General features: G+C 30.8%; 1 protein-coding gene and 1 long non-coding RNA gene across 3 annotated transcripts; both read right to left on the reverse strand.

Annotated features, from left to right (window-relative positions):
• Nucleotides 1-5932: 5932 nt before the first annotated feature.
• Nucleotides 5933-9783, reverse strand: LOC109791426 (uncharacterized). Of its 2 annotated transcripts, XR_014433076.1 has the most exons (6): nucleotides 9162-9783; nucleotides 8976-9077; nucleotides 8778-8850; nucleotides 8121-8337; nucleotides 7826-8024; nucleotides 5933-6309 (listed from the first exon to the last, which is right to left on the reverse strand). It is a non-coding gene; the product is annotated as an uncharacterized LOC109791426 (long non-coding RNA). The 2 variants fall into 2 exon arrangements; XR_014433075.1 differs by having other exon boundaries at nucleotides 5933-8024; nucleotides 9162-9782.
• Nucleotides 9784-15808: 6025 nt separating this feature from the next.
• On the reverse strand, nucleotides 15809-17440 carry LOC109791428 (ethylene-responsive transcription factor ERF034). The gene has a single exon (XM_020350729.3). It carries the CDS (start codon nucleotides 17112-17114, stop codon nucleotides 16341-16343), a length of 774 nt encoding a protein of 257 aa, XP_020206318.1. The 5' UTR covers nucleotides 17115-17440; the 3' UTR covers nucleotides 15809-16340.
• Between the last annotated feature and the right edge of the window lie 3714 nt (nucleotides 17441-21154).

Raw genomic sequence — 21154 nt, forward strand, 5'->3', positions numbered from 1 at the left:
TATTTGTACTTCCTAGAATGTTCAGTAACGGATTGTTTAGTGAGAAGGTGGAACTCTTCACCAGCTTGGGGGTCTAGAGGGATATTGTTTTCAGCAGTCTTGATAATATAATCAGAACTGCGGACATGTTTGTTTTCATCAGGGATGTAAAGCTCATCCTGAGGGATTTTGGGGATTTCCCAGTTATCGATAGCTTGATTGATATCTTCAAAGCAAACTTCTTCTTCAAAGATGTTTTTGGGAGGAATTTCTTCCATTGATTGGCTTTGCTCAGTGAGCAGATTTTTGGAAGATGAAGAGGAGGAGGAAGAGGATGCTTTAACAGCAAGGCGTCGAGAAAGGGAGCGAAGGAAACTCATGGTTTAATAAAATCCAGTATCATTAAAGTTGCTAGTTAAATAACCCTTGTTAAAATTAATTTTTCTTATAGTGCAATCCTTAATCAAACAACCATGTATAACACTTAACATAACACACATACATACATATACATACATATATATATATATATATATATATATATATATATATATATATATAAATAAATAAATAAAGCAAAAAAAAACTTATCATTAATTTGAATTACATAAAATTCTAACTCATTTCTAATATATCTCAAACATATCCCAACCTAAGGGACAAATTATTTATGTGGACAAGTATAACTAATAGCATTTTTAACACCTGCATTTTTCATTTTTGACCATGCATGTAAAGGTGTAGACTTATCATTAGTCCATTTTGACATTCAGGTTTGAAAAAATAATAATTCATTATGAACTCAAAACAACTAGTGAGATATTATTTAATAAAAATACCATTATTGACTAATGACTCATAGTTGCCACATTAACTTTTGGATTGTTTTTTCATGTGCCTAGAGTTTTTAATATCCTCAATGTTCCACCATTTTGTTCTTTGCTTTTAGTCATAACTTCAGCACAAAGTCAATAGCAAAGCCTAGGTCCCCAATTTTTGTTGGGTTCTTTTGTTAATAACATATGTCAATATCTTTGGTCTCAATTATAATTTGCAACTTAGCACAACATATTTCTTAATGTTACATTTGAAAGCTACATGACCTTTTTCTCAAAAAATAATTGCATGTTAAACCAAAAGGTTTTGATACTTGTCTAGCCATAACAAATTTAGTCTTCTTTTTAACCTTATTATTTAGTGTATATCCCAAACCAAATTTATCATTGGTCGACCTTTGAGAATCTTGCAAGTTATGCAAGTCATTTTTTTCCTTTTTTAAGCCATGCTAGTGAATTTTTCAAGTGTGCAACTTTAGCTTGTAAGATTGAACACTATGTAATGCATTTTCTTAAGTGCATCAATCTTTTCTTCCAATCTTTTTTTTATAGTTATTTGCCTTTTTCAAGAAGAGACACATATGCATCCATTCAGATTGTTTCTCGAGGTTAGTTTCTTATTTTCCTCTTTCAAATCATTCAGCTTTTTTTTGAAGAGAAATTAGCTTAGGTGCATGCCAACGAAGATCACTTCTTAACTTGATATTTACTAAGGATATTTTCTTAGTTTCTTCATGCAATTTAATAAAGGCATCTTGTAATTGATTAATTATAATTTTTTACTTACCTCATAATCTCCAGATGAGGATGAGGCATCTTGATCATTTTTAGTAGCAAGACACATTTGCTTGCTCTTCTTCTTCACTAGTATTATTAAAGGTACTAGAGGCATTGCTTGCTCAAGACACATATGTTTTCTTTAGTTTGTTTTACGGCTTTCCCTTTTTTCTCACCCAATTTCTTTTTCAAATACACAGGGTAATCTTGTTTCATCTAACTGTTCTTGCCACATTTGAAAGAATTGAAGGTTCATTGGGTAGTTTTAGTCTTTTTTGTTGAATTATTTTATGTTCAAGCCTTTTTTCCCTATTGCCTTTCCTTGGGAAGTGTTGTAACACTTTGATTATTAGAGAGAATTTATCATCTTCTTCATTTGAGGAACCATATACTGGTTCATTACTTTTGGGAGTCTTTGCTTTCAAAATCTACCCCCTTCTTTCTCTTGTCTCCTTCTACCTTATATTAGAGTTTATTGAGCTCTAAATCAAGCTCCACCAAGTTTGCACATAGAGTAGCTAACGCTACTAGAAAAATTAAAATTAGAGAGGAAATGAACCTTTCCCTAAATTTTATAAAATCCGTCACAAAACAAATTAGTGACGAAATTTGTGACAGAACTGATTTCGTTAAAAAAATTGGCATCACAAAATATTTAGTGACGGATAATTTCAGTCTGTCACAATCAATGACGGAATTAAGGCATCACAAATAATATATTTTTCGTCAATAATTTCTAATATTAAATGTTCATAAATTAATAAAATTTTGTCGCAATTTGTGACGGATTAACTCCGTCACAAATAAATAATTTGTGACGGATTAACTCTGTCACAAATTTGTGAAGGATATATGTCTCTTATTAATGTCATAAGTTGAGAGGGATGTTGGCCTCTCAAGGGTTCTATTTCACGACATTTCACTTTTTAGCGTATTTTATCCTTACTTGCACACTTTCTGGGAAACTTCCCAGAAGGTCACCCATCTCTATATTATTCCAAGTCAAGCACGCTTAACTGTGAAGTTCTGCTGAGATAAGCTACCAAAATGTATATGCATGTTTTCAATATAATTTGTACAAATTAATTCATTTAAGTCATCCTCAACTATACAATCTCATACTTGTACTATAATAATAATATATAATAATTTTATATTACGAATAATAATAATAAGATATTTAATTAATCTCTATTTATATATACTTACTTTTATAATTGACAATTTACTTATTTCTATTTAAAATTATAATTTAAATTATTTATTTTTATAATTTATAATGATAATATAATTTATAAAATTATAAATATTTATTTATTACATACTTATAAATTAAATTTTAACATTTTAAATAAATTATTAAATAATTTAATAATTTATTTATCTTAAATCAAAGATATAAAATTCAAAAAATGTATTTATCCTTGTTTTATTTTCTAATTATCAACCATTAATAAAATACTAACTTAAAATCTTATCTAATTATATCAATAATATTTTCACATCAAATTTAAAACGAGATATTAGTTATACAAAAATATTAAGATCATATAGTAAATTGTCAATAATATTTTAGTTAAATAATTTGAAATAATTAATATTTCAATTATATTGTTAATTAGAAAATAATTTATTCCAAAGCTAATTAATTTTTTCTATATTAATTATTAGTAAAATTTAATAACTTTTAATTTAACAATTGGATCGATGAAATTCAACACACACCATGAGTTATTGAGCGAAATAACTTTACCGAGAGTTATTTTGTAAGTTATTTGATTCCTCCTCTCTCTCTCTCTCTCTATATATATATATATATATATATATAGAGAGAGAGAGAGAGAGAGAGAAAGGATGGTTATACTAATATCGGTGTAACTTTTACTAAGAATTATACATCGCTTAATAACTTTATATTAAATGTGAATTTTGTAAATCCAACCGTTAGATGAAAAGTTAATATCACTTTATATGTTTATATCAAATTTTTTTAAAATTAAACAACATCGTGAAGGTAATCAAAATGTTCATATTTTAGTATATTTTGAAATGTATATATTACGTTAATTTTGTTTTATAAGAATGAAGTATCAAATTATAAAATCTTGTATATGTGATTTAAGAGTAAAGAATTTTTAATTTAACGATTGGATTTACAAACTTCTAATTTAATATAAAGTTATTGAGCGGTGTAATACTTAGTAAAAGTAATTATACTGGTGTTATTATAACTCTCCTCATATATATATATATATATATATATATATATATATATATATATATATATAATTTTATTGACCTTTTTTAATATATGATTGTCAATTTTTGAAAAAAATTCTTACATTTTCGACAATTATAAATTTGTCAGAAATATTCCATTAGTAATATAACTTTTCCTACGAATTTTTTCCATCGAAAATATAAATTTTTCGACGGATAAATTTGTCATAATTTTATAAAAAATATTTAACATATATTCTTTAATTCTGCATAATTCTTACATATAAAAATTTCATTAAAATTTTTTTAATATTTTGAGAGGGATCAATAATTCCTCACAAATTTCGTCATAAAAAATTTTAAGCTATTTTTGATGGAATTTGTGACAAAATATAAATGTTGACAAAAATTTCGTCTCAAAATCTGTCACTGACTTATTTTTTATAGTATTGTGACACATTTTTGTGAAGGAATATTTACAAAGGAACTTAATCTGTCACAAAATTTGTCACTAATTTTATTTTTTTATTTAGAGACGAAAATTGTGATGGATCTTTTAGAGACAAAATATAATCTGTCACAAAATCCGTCACTAATTTTACTTTTTTATTCAGTTACAAAAATTGTAACGAATCTTTTAGAGACAAAATTTAATGCGTCACTAATTTTATTTTTTTATTCGGTGATGAAAATTGTGACGGATTTTTAGAGACAATTTAATCTGTCACAAAATTCGTCACAAACTTCAATAAATGGTATTCCGTCACAAAAATTAAAATTCCCTCACAAAATTCATCACTATTAGTGAGGATATTTTGTTCGTCACAAACATTCGTCACAAATATTAATTTTTCTAGTAGTGTAATGATAGAGTGGTTAATCCTTTGACTCTTTCATGGTTGTTACCTTTGGTTTCCATGATCTATTCAAACAATTTAGGAATTTACATTTAACTTCTCTTTGTCAAATACTTTGCCTATTCTAATAAGGTGATTTTCAATATGTGAGAACCACTTTTGAACATCATGTATTGATTCTCCATTTTGCATATGGAACATTTCATATTATTGAATCAATGTAATCTTTCTTGAGCATTTTACTTATGAAGTTCCTTCATGTATTATCTCCAATGTATCTTGTCCCACATCTTCTTTGCATTTTAACATTAAGAAACTCTAATGAACTCATCAAAAGATACCGATAAAAATAATACTTTTAGTTTATAATCATATTGAGCTTTTTTCCTTCCATTTCCAATCTTTTTAAATCAAAATTTTCACCAATTTTTTCTATAGGAATACATGGAACTTTGACTACAATATTTCAAATGTCAACATCTACCAATTCAAGAAAAAATTTCATCTATATTTTCCAAACTTTATAGCACTACTACAAGATATATATTCTACATCGGTTCTACAAAGTCATCTACATCAATTCTAAAATCGATGTAGAATAGAGCGACTTAAAAAATGTATACATTTTTACATCGGTTCTACAAAGTCATCTACATCGATTCTAAAACCAATGTAGAATAGAGCGACTTAAAAAATGTATATATTTCTACATCGATTCTGAAACCGATGTAGATTTAAGCTTAAATCTACATCGGTTCTCAGGAAAACTGATGTAAATTTAACCATAAATCTACATCAATTTTTCTTGAGAACCGATGTAGATTGCATTTTTTTAAAAAAAAAAATCATGCTTGTTTTTGGATTCTTTTTTTGTCTATATATAATGGACAAATATTGTCGATCAAGATTAATTTGGCGGCCAAATTATTACAACAAAAAAAAATCACAAAAAAATTATCAGTTTTAATTTATCACATTAAAGATTTCAATCATTTAAAAGAAACTATAAAATCAAGAGCAAACCCCCCAACCACCCTTTGAAACATATATGGAAACGTAAAAGGGCATATACACAGGAACCACAAAATAAATAATAAATAATCAGAATTAGGGATGAAAATTAGAACCAACTTAGGAAAACTTTTCAACTAAGTGATGTAGAAAAAATCAACATAAAACAAGTTTCACATAGGCATTTCAATCACAAAGGTCGTTATTAAGCTTTGCATTTATGTTGTCCTACGTGAAAATGACAGCAAGAAATCAAATAAAATGATAATACTGCATGAAATTCATATTTAATCTGCCCACTGGGATTAGAATTAAAAGAAAAAATTCTCTGTTCTTTGCCACTTTAGACAGAAGAAGCCATTTTTCCTACACCTCCATAAACTTATAAAAAGTAACATCATCCACTATGGCACCAAAGGTGACAAATCAAAAGCAACAAAATAAACATCAAAATTAGGACTACATTAGGTCCTCAAAGAAAGTTTCTGACTGGCCGTATAGACTATAACAGGGAGATCAAAAACTGCAACTCCTGGTGGCTCAGTTATTCTAACAGCACAACTTAGCCTAAGCCATGGAACATGAGTACATGACAATTGGCAAAAAGTCTCTTTCTAAGGTTGCGCACCCTGCATTGTCATAAATAAGTTCCACTTTCAAGTTTCAATTCAACACAATTAGTATAACACCATAGCAAATGAATAGCACTAGGATAGTCCAAAATAAGAGCACCCATCCATATCAAGAAAAGAAGTTTGATCTGCATTTCAAAGTCAGTAGCATGGATAATTGGAAATATTAATTATTTAAGCACGTAATAGAAAAGGAAATTTTAAACCACACTAGACATAATAGTATAATACAGTATATCTCTGTCTCTAACTTCAAAATAATTGAACCCAGCAAGTAATATAAAACAGTGTAAATCACAGGATTATAAGCACAAGTTGCACAGCTCTAAGAGTTGGTCACATCAAATTCAATCATTACAAGTCTGAAATAATACACTTCACATGAGTAATAATTAGAAGGAAAAGAAAATCACTCCAGCTAAGGCGTCCATACCAAGAATAGAATGAAATACTTGTAATTTAGAGCCCCAACACAATTGACTACCCACACACAATGGTGGTCCATCTTCAAAACATGTTACTCATGATGGAATCATGCCTAGGAAGGCAAGAGGTGACATATCGAAAGAGCCAAGAGGAGTTGGCTAGACATGAAGGTTTGGGCCAGTCAAGGCCCAATGGGCCCGATGGGCTTGAAAGGCCCAAGTTGAGCTTCTCATGGGCCATACTTGGTTTTAGCTATTTTCTTATATCTTGTATATATCATGTTAGTATAGGTTTCCTATATTTTGGTCTTGTATTTTGGACCACATAGAGTAGCATTTTTGGGCCATAGGCCTATTGGGCCTAGTTTTGGGCTTCATGGGCCTTCGGGCTTTTGGTACCCAATATTGGGCTCATTTTGTTTCTTTTATTATTTCCTAATGTTTTTATTTCATTGACCATTGTATTTAGGTCATTAGATTAGGATTTAAGGAGGATTATTAGTTTAATTGAATTAGGCAAAACTAGGTTTAATTTAGCATGCATTTAAGTTGCATTTTGAGTCACATGGATGGTGCCACCTTGGTTGAACATGTGACTCAAATTCAACCCTAAATGCACACTAAATCAAACCTAAATACACCTAGCATCAATGTGAACCGGACTTGCACATGTGAGTTAAGTTTTGAATTCAAAATTCAAAACTAGGTTTAATTTAGCATGCATTTAAGTTGCATTTTGAGTCACATGGATGGTGCCACCTTGGCTGAACATGTGTGACTCAAATTCAACCCTAAATGCACACTAAATCAAACCTAAATATACCTAGCATCAATGTGAACCGGACTTGCACATGTGAGTTAAGTTTTGAATTCAAATTCAAAATTTGAATTCAAAATTTGGCGCCACATGTGAAGCCTCCACATTGGCGCCAAGTGTCCCTAATTCCGGATCCATTTAAGCTTCCTCCTTCACTCATTGTATTCACTTTTGATATATGAAATTTGAGAGCAAATATTCTGCCAAGTTTCTTCCAAAAGTCACCAAGAGAGAGCCATCACTTTTTAGGAACCCTAGCTAGGTTTCCTACCTTTTGAAGTGAGCTTTCCTTTGTTCCTTAAGCTTGGATGCTTACATCCATAGTCTAGGAACCCTAAGTCCGAAAATCTTCACTCCTTCAAGTGTCTTACATTCGGATTTCAAGCTCCATTGAAGAGGTCCAAGCATTGGTGAATCCGAGGAGAAGAACATCTACCACTTCTCCTAGTTTTTGCCATCACAACGTCCACCTAATATAAAGCCAAAAGTAAAAAATCAAATTTACGCTGACTTGATCTTAACGTGGCAATTCAAAAATGGAAGCCTTTGTACACAACAAAACTCACAAACTGAACAATGATGGCATCGAGGCGACTTTTACTAATTGCACTTCCGACAGTACCGAATCCGTTGACTGGGATCAGACTGCACATTACTAAACTCTGTCCCAACTAACGGATCAGCCTCTCCTCTTTCCTCATCAATTGTAGGTCTCCAGTTTGGTGGGACACTCCCCGGATTGGTAAAAACAACAGAGAAATAACTCCACAACAGTATAACTAACTGCATAATTGAGAGAAAAGAAATCCAAATTACAATATCACTCCATTCACATACCAAACAAACACACCTCATTAATCCATCAAACTAAGGATCTATTTAGATAAACTTTTCCAAAATCACTTCTAGGAGAAAAAAATAAAAAAAAAATTGAAATGTAGGACAACATAAATGCAAAGAAACGTGATAATTCTTGCGGTAATATTGTATGGTAGGGGGAGTAGTTTATAACAATTCAATATTCAATATTCACCAATCGAAAATAGCTTAAACCATAAACTATAAGTGTCATACAGAACAACTGAACAACTATAAGTCTTGTAATGATCTTGTTGAAATATAAAGCAACTACAAATTAAATGAGAGAAAAAGTAGCAATGAGGCTGCTATAATAAGTGTTCAAAGATAATTGCCAAAAATAATCTAATCCTGTAATTTCGTACCCAGCAAACAACAATAATTCAAAGGTTTAAGCAGTGGCAGTTGCTCCCTTCTTCCTTGATGCAACTTCAGTACCTGATTCAAAATACACACGGAAAAAAATCATATTAACAAAGCAATGACCAACAAACACAAACATATTCATTACAAATAAAAAACACAATAGTTAAATATCAAATGGTAAAAAATGATGAAAGCACCTTCTCTGAAGCCACTCTTGAATCGGCGAGGCACATTACGCAAGTTCCTCATCCTCCTGGTTCCGGTGGTCTTTCTGCGAATTTCCTTGACGCTCCAGTTATCTGAAATCGTTAATCACAATCAATGTAAGATAACAACAAAAATAAACCCTAATGGTTGGTTTTCGAGGAAAGAGGAAGAGTTACATTTTCTCTTGCGCGCAGCGGGGAAAGCGCAGGCGGCGCAGCGACTCTTCTAGAGGTGGAAGCTGCGGCGGCCGCACCTCACACAGAGAGTGTGAGTCTCAAGCTCCAACAAATTAGGTTGTTGCAAGAAAATATATCTGGAGGCGGCGCAGAGCTGGCAGATCTCAAAATCGGAGAGTTGTACCTGCTTGCCGGGACGCGCGCGAACTTCGAGAAGGCGATTGATTATGTCGTCGTGAAGAGGTTGGTCCATTTGTTCCCCTCCCTCCGAGAAAAGCAGGAAGTCAATGCGGTGGTCTCTATTGGAGGCCAAGATGAATATCGGAAGAGTAGAGGCAGTGGCAGTGAGCGAGTAGCATGGGTGTGGTTGGAGGTTGACGGCGTGGGAAGGGCTTGGGTGATTGTTGGTGGCTGGGTTTACGTTGCTGATGAGTGAAAGGTAGTGTGCACCCTGCGCGAGAATATTAGGGTCTCATTTTTAGATCGGTCATAAGCAAAACAAAACAGATGTAGAACAACTCCTGGATTTCATTTCTACATCGATCATAAGCAAAATCGATGTAAATATGTTTGTATTTTTTATTTATTTACAAGTTTGTCACCATATTTATGATTTACATTGATTTTACTAGAACTAATGTAAATATGACAATGTTAAACAATATTTTTGTAGTAGTGTAGTGGTCCCCCGAGAACATTGGAAGTTACATGGAACTCTAGATTCTAAAAGCATAGGAAATCTACCAGATTCCTTATAAAAATACTAAGAATGAATTAACATGAGAAATGATGTTTTCCTTTATATTATACATTTATTTGCATTAAAGAAACTCTTTCTTGACTTATGAAAGCTTCAAACCATTTCCATGAAGAATTCTTTCTCTTTTTTAAAAGTCTACTCTCACATTTGTTTCCTTTCTTGTACTCCCAAGATGAAGACATATTTTTCTCTTGAAGAACTCCCACTTGGGTTTCTAAATGTATTTGAACTCATTATTAAAATAAAAAAGTGTTTGGATTTATATAGAAAAATATAAAACTATTTTAATCGATTAAATTGATCATTATATTAATTACATTGATATAGTTGCAATCTAGTTTTTTCAGATCTAGAAATGTGTATCATAATCTATTACCTTACCATGTAATCGTTTAAAACATGACATTTTGTAATTTCAAAATTACACTTGCTTTTATGTAATTGATTACAAATTTTTCAAAATCTATTATAAAAATAACTTGGTCTATTGTTAGAAAACTTGACTTATTTTTGAAAACCATAGAATGAGTGACATGTATATAACCCTTCCTATAAAACACCTACTATCTTTTGTAATCAATTGAATCATAATGTAATCCGTTATATCAAAATGATTTGGTTTTTCAAGCACTTATGTAATCGATTACTCGTTCATGTAATGGGTTACATTATAACTTTTTTGACATGGAAAAATCAAGTACTTGCTTAATAGATTACTATATTTTGGTAATTGATTACTTTAGGAAGCTTATTTATGAACTTTTAAGAACTTTTATCAAACTTCTAATTTTGGGTTGTTGCTTTTAGCTTATAAAAACTTGTTTCTCCCTATCTTTTTAACTTCTTCATTTTTGTTCTTTTAGCTCTTGATCTTGAAACCATAAGATTAGAGGATTAGCTTCACTTGACTCTAATCAACTTAAACAACCAAGACCTAAAAACTAAGAACATAGTCTACTACTAACATGACTTTTTCTTTAACTTTTTGGCTATTGTTGTACTTCATATGAAAAGCCAAAATGACATATTTTCCTTCAACATCTTCCTTTCCTTTTAATCACAACATTATAGCCTCAAGCTACTTTAATGATTTAGGCTATATAATAGCCTCTTAATAAGTTAAAAGTTTATCTTAATCAATAATATTACATATTGTGCATTCTTTTCCCCAAAATACATTTGTCACTTACACACTATGAAAAAAAACTATTTACAATTTTTTTAGAAAAGAAAAAACATTGGTTAATCTTTAAAACCTTTCTTGAGTAAAGAACATCTCGTACACAATTACAATAACTTAAGTTGGGTAAGAAAAATTACTAAATTAAAAGGTTATGGTGCTCTAAAGGCTACTAAAATTCAAAAGACTAACTTAGTATCTCACAAGTATTTGTAATAAAAATCTACAAAAAAAAAGCCAATTAATAAACTCAAGCCCACTAGTGCAAAAATAAGCTTTTACGTCACCTAATTTACGTCGGAAACACGTAAACCCGACGTTATAAAAATGCAGTGACATGTAGCGTAATTTTGTTGAATTATTTACGTTGGCCCTAATTGGGTCCGGCGTAAATTTTAACATCTACGTCAGTTAAGCATTGTGCCCGACGTACATGTTAAAATTTACGTTGGACCCAATTAGGGCCGACGTAAATAATCCCCAGAACATGTTAAAAGGTGAGCGCGCACTAGCTAAATTTGAAAATGTTCATTGTTTTTCCTTCTCCCGCACCTCCTCCTCCTTCTTCTATTTTTCTTCCTTCTCCCACGCCTCCTCCTTCATGGCGTTCATCTGCACCTTCTTCTGTTTCTTCTTCGCGTGGTCATGGGCTTTTCTGGGAGGTTCTATGAGGTAGCATCTTCCATCAAGTTTCTGTTTTCTGGGATGTTTTTTGTCGTAATAATGTTTGTGTTGCATTTCGAGTTTTTGAAGCTGTAGAAGGAGAAGGAAGTGACCAAGTCCGGGTTTGCAGAACGCACTCCTGGGTCTATCAAGCAGAACGGGCCATTCTGCTTGGAGAACGGGCCGTTCTACTTGGAGAATGGCCCGTCCTCCATGAAGGCCCGTACTCCATGAAGAACGGGACGTTCTCCAAGCAGAACGGCCCGTTCTGCTGCACTTGTTTTTTTTTTTTTAATAAAAATTTTGTATGACTTTTTACGTCGGACCTTGGAATGTCCGACGTAAATTTACGTCGGTTTTTGGGCCCCGACGTAAATTTACGTCAGTTTTTGCGCCCCAACGTAAATTTACGTCTCCCGCTTCTACGTCGGAGGCTTTTCTGACGTAAAAACCCCTAAAATAACTGACGTAAAATGTGTATTGTGTATTAGTGGCCTTAATGTTACACCTATTAGAGCAATACAGAACAATATATATATATATATATATATAAAGAGAGTTCAAATGTCACTGATATAACTTTTACTAAGTATTACACCACTTAATAACTTTATATTAAATGTGAATATAAGTTCAACCGTTAGATTGAAAATTCTTTTCTCTTAGATTATATATACCAAAATTTATATTAATCCAAGATGATTTGATATTTCATTCTTATAAAAAAAAATTAATATAATATATACATTTTAAAATATAATAAAATATGAACACTTTGATTACCTTCAAGTTGTTTAATTTTAACAAAATTTGATACAAAATTCATATTTAATATAAAGTTATTAAATGTGTAATACTTAGTAAAAGTTACATCGGTATCATTTGAATCTTCCTCTCTCTCTTTATTTATATATATATATATATATATATATATATATATATATATATATATATATATATATATATATATATATATTAAGAAACAAGACAAAGGAAGGCTATTGCCTCAACTCCAAGATCACTCTTCTAGATTTGGATACATGTCATATGTACAATAACTAGTACGCCAGAAAAATAATAAAAGAAAAAAGGAGTGAGATACATCATTCATCACACTCTAAGTGTAATATATGAGAAGCAAATAGAACACAACATATACACACAAGTGACATGTAGTTATGTATAATGCTCTTAAAAATCTAATAAATACAAGTTGCAAATGTAGTGTCATGTTCGTTTAACTCTACTCGTTATCTATGTGGTACCAATTCTAACTCTAGAAGTAGTCTAGTTAGGAGCCCATGCTTATCCATAAAGAGCCATCATCATCATAACAATGCCATTGACTATTGCCACACCACATTAGAATGATATCTTCTAATGACTAGTTAGAGTTACCCAATTTTTGAAGCACACTCTGACTCCATAAGATCAACATATATAAATCATTGGGATTTTTACACCAAGTATAATCAAACTCAAAGTTAAGGCTAAAACCCTTTAGGAACCTTCACCATCAAAATTCATAAGTACTTTTCACCAAAAATATCTCAAATATAATGATGCATGTGTCATACATATCAATGCACACATGGGTCTCTCTAAACTTCTCTTTACAACATAAGTCACACTCTCGTCTTTCACAAGTTGGGCTCCTCATCAACGATATACCACTATTCACAATGATATAATGTTGCATCACACATATTATAACATAAAATTATGTTTGTTCACTTGAGCGTTTATTCGTGTGTGTACGTGTATATGTGCGTGTTTGTGCATATGTGTGTGCGCGTTTAGGCAAGTAGGCATGTGTGCGCGCAAGGAAGCAGGCACGCATGCATGCGTGTGTTTGCGTGTACGTGAGTATATGCGTGCATGTGCATGTCTTGTTAATTCATTTACAAAATATTCAATATTTATGCATAAAATTTTATAAGTTTATATTTGATATAATATCAATGATATAAAATAATTTTTCACTAATATTAAAATTTATAAATATAATTTATATATAAAAAAATTCTCAACTAAATAGTAAATTTTACAATAAAATTATTTAATAAATTAAAAATCATTTACATATTTTAAAAGCATAATATAAATGAGTTTGTCCTTTCTTTATAGAGATGTAGTTTTATTTTTTTTATTGTGATTTAAATATTTTATAAATCTTTCTGATAGTTTATGAAAAAATATTAAATAAAATAAATATCTTTGACATCTTAAAAATATAAAATATATTTATTTTTATTTGACACAAAAGCATATTTATAAAATAATATTAAATTTAAAAATGTTTTTAATCCCCTTAAAATGAATAGCTTTTAATTTTGGTTTCGGTAATTTTTAATTTTTTTCTCTTTAAAATTTGTAAATATTTTTTTTTGTCCTTATAAAATATTTTTATCCTTATAAAATATATATTTTTATTTTTATTCTTTTAAAATTTAAAATAATTATTTTTATTTAATAATAATTTTAATGTATATAAATAATATTTATTTTAAAGATCTATAAATTTATTAGAGATGTTAATTGTTACACAATAACTTAGTGTCACTAATAGATTTTAATAACATTTGATATGATCATATTTTTGAAAAAAATAAATAATTAAAAATAATTATATAATTATGAAAATTAAAAATAATAATTCTAAATTTCAGAAAAATAAAATGCAAAATAAAAAGTTCAGAAACTAAAATTTAAACATAATCCATTTTAGGATGACTAAAGATTTATAAAAGAATTTATGATTACAGTTAACTGGGATGTTTACGGACACTGTAATGTAACAATTGGTGAGGTTAATATGTTTGTATTTGCGAAGACTTGTGTGGAGAAAAGCTGGCAGTAATCATTTAAGTCGAATACAGAGCGGAATGTGACGTAGAAAAGATGAATGGCCAATTGTAAAATAAATCGTGGACAATTATTTATTTGCGTCAAAGATGTATAGTACCTGATTGTGATCTTTTCTCTTTATCCTCTTTTTCTGCACAAGGTGATGATGTCATTTAGCAATGTTGTGTAGAGACTTTAATTAATTCAGATCAGGAAGTTTATGGCTTTCTTTTGCTAATTTATACTTTAATGTATAGTAAAACAATAGAAATACGAAATATTTAGCAAAAGATAGTTGTTATACCCCTAAATGAACTAGTATACTTTTTTATTTTTTTTTTGTTTTTTGAGTTTTTATTGTCGCGATAACAGTGATTAATCTTCTCGTATAGTATTATAACTCCTGGTAATGAAATTTTGGTTTTATATGATATGCTTATTTAACACTTAAATCATAATTTTTACAATTAATTATATTTCTTTAGACATTATTATTTTGGATAGGGTAGTGTCTTGTGCTTTAATTTCTTTCTTATTCATAATGCAGTATTTTTACTCTCTTGGATTTCTCAAATTAATATTATATTCAGTAGTTATATATATATATATATATATGTATATATATATATATAACTGCTAGCTAATTTCGTATGTGAAACTTACTATTTAATTGATTTGATCCAACACTAGTTCGATACAATTTTCTTCGAGTAGAAACTTCTTTGGACACCTACATATCACATGTGTGTATATATACAAATAGGGAATCGGATAAATTTTCTCATACTTAATCATGAAACAAAAGGTGATGCTGGGGAAAAGAAATATTCCATCGAGGTCTTCCTGATTTTTATATGAGCACAACTTGTCACATGATTGTCTATTTTATAAACCAATTGGTAAAGAAATGATTACTGTATAATGCATCTAGTCTTGGTGATAACTTTCCAACTGAAAGATAAAGAAAAGCAAGAATGAGTTCTTGTTGCTTTGCTTTACAGTCAACAGCATCAAATGTTGAGAACAAAATCAAGAAAGAACAAGGTTCTTTTCATCCAAGATCTATTCTTCAAAATTACCGTATAGGCCAATTATGGTGAAAAAAGGATGAATTCTAATATGTCCCAAATCTAGTAAATACTATTCATAGTAAAAGAAGAGACATAGACTGATAAAAAATTTCAACAATTCAATGTGTATCCACAAAGAAAGAGGCTTTTATTTTACTATTATTGTTTTATACAATGCCAACATTTGTCATATTTTTTTCCTATACATTTTAATCAATTCACTCCATCACTAAACAAAAAATAGCAAAATAAAAATACCTATTATAAACTTTTCCGGACGTGGTATCAACCATCAGATTGCACTACTGCAGAAATTAGGAAGATAAAACCTCAACTTTATAGCTTTTTCTTCTTTATTACTAGTCTGTCAGGATATGTGACTACAAAAAATATTTCTAAGAAAGAAAAATAGAAAAAAAAATTAAAATCTTCATAAATTATTAGCTCATGCATAAATTAAAAATAAATTTTGCAGAAGTTAATATAAAAAAACTTCTACAAATTAACTTATTAAATTATGCATAAACTAATTTTAGTTTACAAAGAACCTTATTTCATTTTTCTTCCCTATTTTTCTCTTATAAAAGTATTTTTTTTTTTGGAGAAATTTATCCTATCACCATCAGACTTGTAACTTGTAAACTACACAATCTCTTCTGCTAGTAATTTTCCCAGAAAAATTGCTCTTCAATCCGGAATCCACTATCAAGTGCACATAAATGCCAATTAGAAGAAGAATAGGAGAAAAGTGCAGTGTTTCCATCAGGGAAAAGATCTGGTAGGTCAAACAGTGTGTCATCATCTGCAGTAGAGAGAGAACTTGAAGAATCTTGAGTAGTGTCCATGGATGAAAGAGTTGAAGATGAGGCTTGTTCAGCTTGAACATGCCCTCCTTCAGTACTGTCCATGCATATATTAGAAGATGAAGCCTGCTGGTTTTGTTCATCTTTGTCAACATGATCAAAGAAAGTGGTTGCTGCTTTTGCTGCTGCAGCTTGAATATCCTTGGGAGATGTGGTGATAGGCCTTGGAAGATCATGAGCCAAATTGGGGAAATTGAGGTAAGCCGAATGACCCTTGATGGCTAAAGCTGCAACATCATGTGCTCTAGCAGCCATTTCAGCAGTAGGGTATGTTCCAAGCCATATTCTTGACTTCTTCCTTGGCTCACGGATCTCAGACACCCATTTGCCCCATGCCCTCATTCTAACACCTCTGTAACTAGGGTGGTCTTTGTTCTCATTGTGATCATTTCTTTGTCTTTTTTTGCTATTTGGGGTGTTTTGGTTTTGAGCTGATGTTGAATCATCTGGGGGATCCTGCTTGGTGCAAGAGTTTGAGGTTGAGGTAGAAGATGTTGGTGATGATGATGTTGAAGAGGTGGTGGTGGAGGAGAATGTGGCAACAAAGTTTTCACTAGCATTACTTTCCATGTGGATATGTTTCCCAAGGAAGAGGGGGTGGATGGGTTTGATTTAGAGAGGCAGAGAATGAGTGAGTGGAGGGCACATAAAAATAGAGCTATTTGTCTTTTATGATTCCCCCAAAAAGGAATTGAATTTATACAAAGAGGAAAGAAAAAGAAGAAGCAAATTTAATAAAGAAAAGAAAAAGAAAGCCAAAGGACCAGAAAAAAATTAAAAAAGAAAAGAAAAGAAAAAGGAATATAAAGCAGCATGGGGTCCAGAAGAATGCTACAGTTCAGCTACTTGGTTGCCCACGTTGAAATTGAAGTACTAAGTAGTGTAATCTTATATGCTAAAGTACCTTATAAGTGTCTATATAGCTTACATCTATTCTCATCTCCTGTTTCACGTGTCTCCACAGTTTGTCCTACCTAGCTTGCTGAGTTTTAATCAACATTTTTGTAATGATTAATTTTTGTTGAAAATTTTAATCAATAATTTTAGTAGATTTTTTTCAATTGTATATATTTTTTATTTATAAAACTCAAAACCTACACATTATTTAAAAATGTCAAATTTAATATCATTTAAATCAAGTATTTGAGTTCATTCGAGTGGGGTATGCGTTGTTTTGTTAACATGATATTCACATGAATTCTCTACAGTGATCCTTCCGATTTATCATTATTTTGTCCGGTACAGATATTATACATTGAATAGTCACACTCTTTAGAGTTTAGTCTCTTTCAAATATAAATTCCGTACGTCTACGGGTTTTTTCGTGGCTATGTATCTAAAGTTTGGTATAGGAGAGGAGAAAAACGAAAAATACATAAAATAAAAATAATGAGTGATTCTTTTTTTTCTTTTTTGGTTCCAATTTGTAGTGAGTGGTGATGTAATAAGAAAATATGTGATTATAAAAGAAATATAAAAAGAAGAAGATGTGAATAAGTCATAAACTCATAATTATAAAATTTATAGCAAGTTATTAATTTAACATAAAGTGTCAATGCTTCCTGAAAATCAGAATTAATTATAACATCTTGTTGGTCTGTACTCTTCAACTTGATTTCATTATACATATTAATTAAACTGATCTGTCCTTGGAGATTTTTCCAACTCCGAAATTTGGTATTTTAATGTGTAAACTATTTTTCTCCAGTTGTAATCTGAAGCCAGAGCCAATGGAATAAGGACTATTGTCATAATCTTTGGCGGAACTTCTGTCAAGGAGGTTGAATGACAATTTTTTCTCAAATTAATTATCAATTTAAGCAACAGACATATGACCAGGACCATTCAACCTTCTCTGCTTATTCAATTAACTATCTAAAATGTGCTATTTACAAAAATATTAATATGTATACAGCTGACTTATGGGATTATTGTACTAATTTATAACTTTTTTTTATGCATAAATTTTAACTGTTACTAAAACCTAAATTTCACATACACATGTTTAGATAATTTAAAAAAAAATACTTTAAAAAATAAAAGGTAAAATAATTTTATGGAGAATTTTATTTTATATTTTATTTTTGTTTTATTTTTATAAGGGCTGGTGAAAAAGTTTATTACCACATCTAGATTAAAATATTTTTATATTGGTCGATGACCTAGTAAAGAGGTTGAAACTTAGATATTTTTTTCTTGGGGTATACATTGTATATTTACTTCATCACAAAATAAGGTTAACATATTCAGCGGTGCACGTGCTTATCGGCCAGTATTGATGTACAAATATTTTTCTGCCAAAAGAGTTAAATTGTGCGGCCACGTTTCCTTTTTTTTTTTTTTTTTTTTTTTTTTTTTTTTTTTTTTCTCATTACAATTCTTAGTTTCTCTCTCTCTGCATGTTACTCAAACTTATTGCATGAATAGCTACGGGGCGTAAAGTTTAACAAAGAGACAAAAGCAATGATATATAAACGAGTCCATGTGAAATGAATGGAAAAGAAAGAAAGAGGAATTCTAATGCTTGACAAAAAATAAATAATTAATGGTATGATTTTTTTTAATATATTTTTTATGTAGTAACCGATTTATTTTAATGGTTTAATTATTCATTTGATCTATATAATTGTACAAATTTTACTTTTTAATCTTTATATATTTTAGTTTTTATACAAGTGTTATCAATTCTCTTTTAGTTCATGTAAAAAAAAAATTTAATGGCTTTAACAATGGATAATGTGTCAATTACATGGTGTTAACATAAGAGTGACATGTGTTGCACTTTATGTTTGTGTTCCTATACTTGTACTATACATAGATTTTGAGCCCTATCGTAATCCAAAAAATGTTAATCTTACGACTAATGGTTTGGACTACCATTTTGAAAAATTTTATTAATTAAAGAATGTTCAAGCATCAGACTAATCCTCAAATAATGGTTTTGAAAAATGAGTTCATGTAGTTGCCACCAATGTTTTTACTCAAAACATTGGAAAAAGAAAAGATTTTGAAATTAAAATAAAGGTCTTCATAGCCAAAATTGAGTTTGAGGGTTGGTTACGTATAGGGAAGGTATTAGATACTCATACAATATCCTAAATTGGTACCCTATGATGAAATTAACATAATAACAAATAATATTTTTGAATATCTTATCCCTTTTTATAATTTAATATTATTTACATGACGAAAAATACATATTATCTACATGATTATTTATTGGTATATAATAATTATAAATAAAATGATAAATAAAGAAATAAAATAATAAATAGAATAATAAATAAAATAAGTAAAAAGAATAAATAAAAGAAAAAATTTAGAACCTCTGAAGCAAGCCTTTTATAAGGGAATTTTCTCAAATGCATGCGGGGCACATTTTGGCAGCCATTCGCTCTATAAAAACCTCATTATCACTCAAAGGTTTATATAGAGAGGGGGGAAGCTATGCAGCTTTTTCTCCCTCAATCCCTTGGCCAGAGGGTTTCTTATATAACCAACTAAGAGACAGAAGCATAAGAGAGTTATCCGACGTGAGACTAAATTTTATAAAAACACAATCTTTTCCTAGACACCATGCAGGACCTCTAGAGAACTCGTTAACCATCGGATTGTGCTGGTTTTTTTATGGTATTGTCACAATATATTGATCTTCAATTTCAATGGTTGGATAGTTGAAACTAGATCTGTAGTGAGAGATACTATCATAACAAAAACGTTGTCTGGTAAAAGATTCATATTTATCAGCTACAATGCGAGGCCTCTAGAGAAATCATTAACTGTTGGATCATGCTAAAAATTTGATGATATCTTCTTAATATATTAACAGAACAAAATTAGGTATTGTAGACCCCTAAAATTGTCCGGGTCGGAAATAAAGCTTGAAGACTCTCGAAGACTGAAGGAAGATCAGCCAGAAGGACTCCTGGAAGGCCCTAGGAGGGTTCTCTGTAGGTCTAGAGGTCTTAGAATAGCTCAAAATAAGGAAGTGGAGGGAATGAAGCCCAATACGGCCGTACTGAACTTAATACGGCCGTATTGAAGCTTCAATACGGCCGCAGTGAACTCAATACGGCGTATTGAAGTTTCTGAAACTTCAATACGGCCGTACTGAAATCAATACGGCCGTATTGAAGCTTCAATACAGCCGCAGTGAACTCAATACGGGCGCATTGAAATTTCTGAATTTCAATACGGCCGTATTGAACTCAATACGACCGTATTGAAGTTCAAAAATTTCAATACGGCCGTATTGCTCCTGTAGGCCGTATTGCGCCTATTCCCTATAAATATGACGTCAATTGGACGTCATTCGACACTTTTTCACATAGTTTTAACCCTCTCCTTGAGTATTCTGGGGTTTTTGAGCAGTGTTCTGCCCTAGAAATCACTCGGAGAGTTGACCCGACGAAGTTCTTGAGCCCCGAGCCATTTTGCTGGAGGATCGAACCTAGTCGAAGGGAAATCCTCCGGATTTTCATAGTTAAAAGTTTTTAGAAGGAGCGAGCGAGCTTGTAGAGCGAGGGAACGCCAAAAAGCTTCCCAGTTTTACTCAATATATAAAAGCACGCTTCAAGAGGTTTCTTCTTAAATCGTTCCTTTTACTACTT

This window comes from Cajanus cajan, chromosome 4 (genome assembly GCF_000230855.2).
Source record: "Cajanus cajan strain Asha chromosome 4, NIPB_CcT2T_4, whole genome shotgun sequence".
Taxonomy (NCBI): domain Eukaryota; kingdom Viridiplantae; phylum Streptophyta; class Magnoliopsida; order Fabales; family Fabaceae; genus Cajanus; species Cajanus cajan.

What these genes read in the sequence shown, in the direction of transcription:
- LOC109791428 (XM_020350729.3), bottom strand. Translation starts at nt 17,114, where the DNA reads ATGGAAAGTAATGCTAGTGAAAACTTTGTTGCCACATTCTCCTCCACC.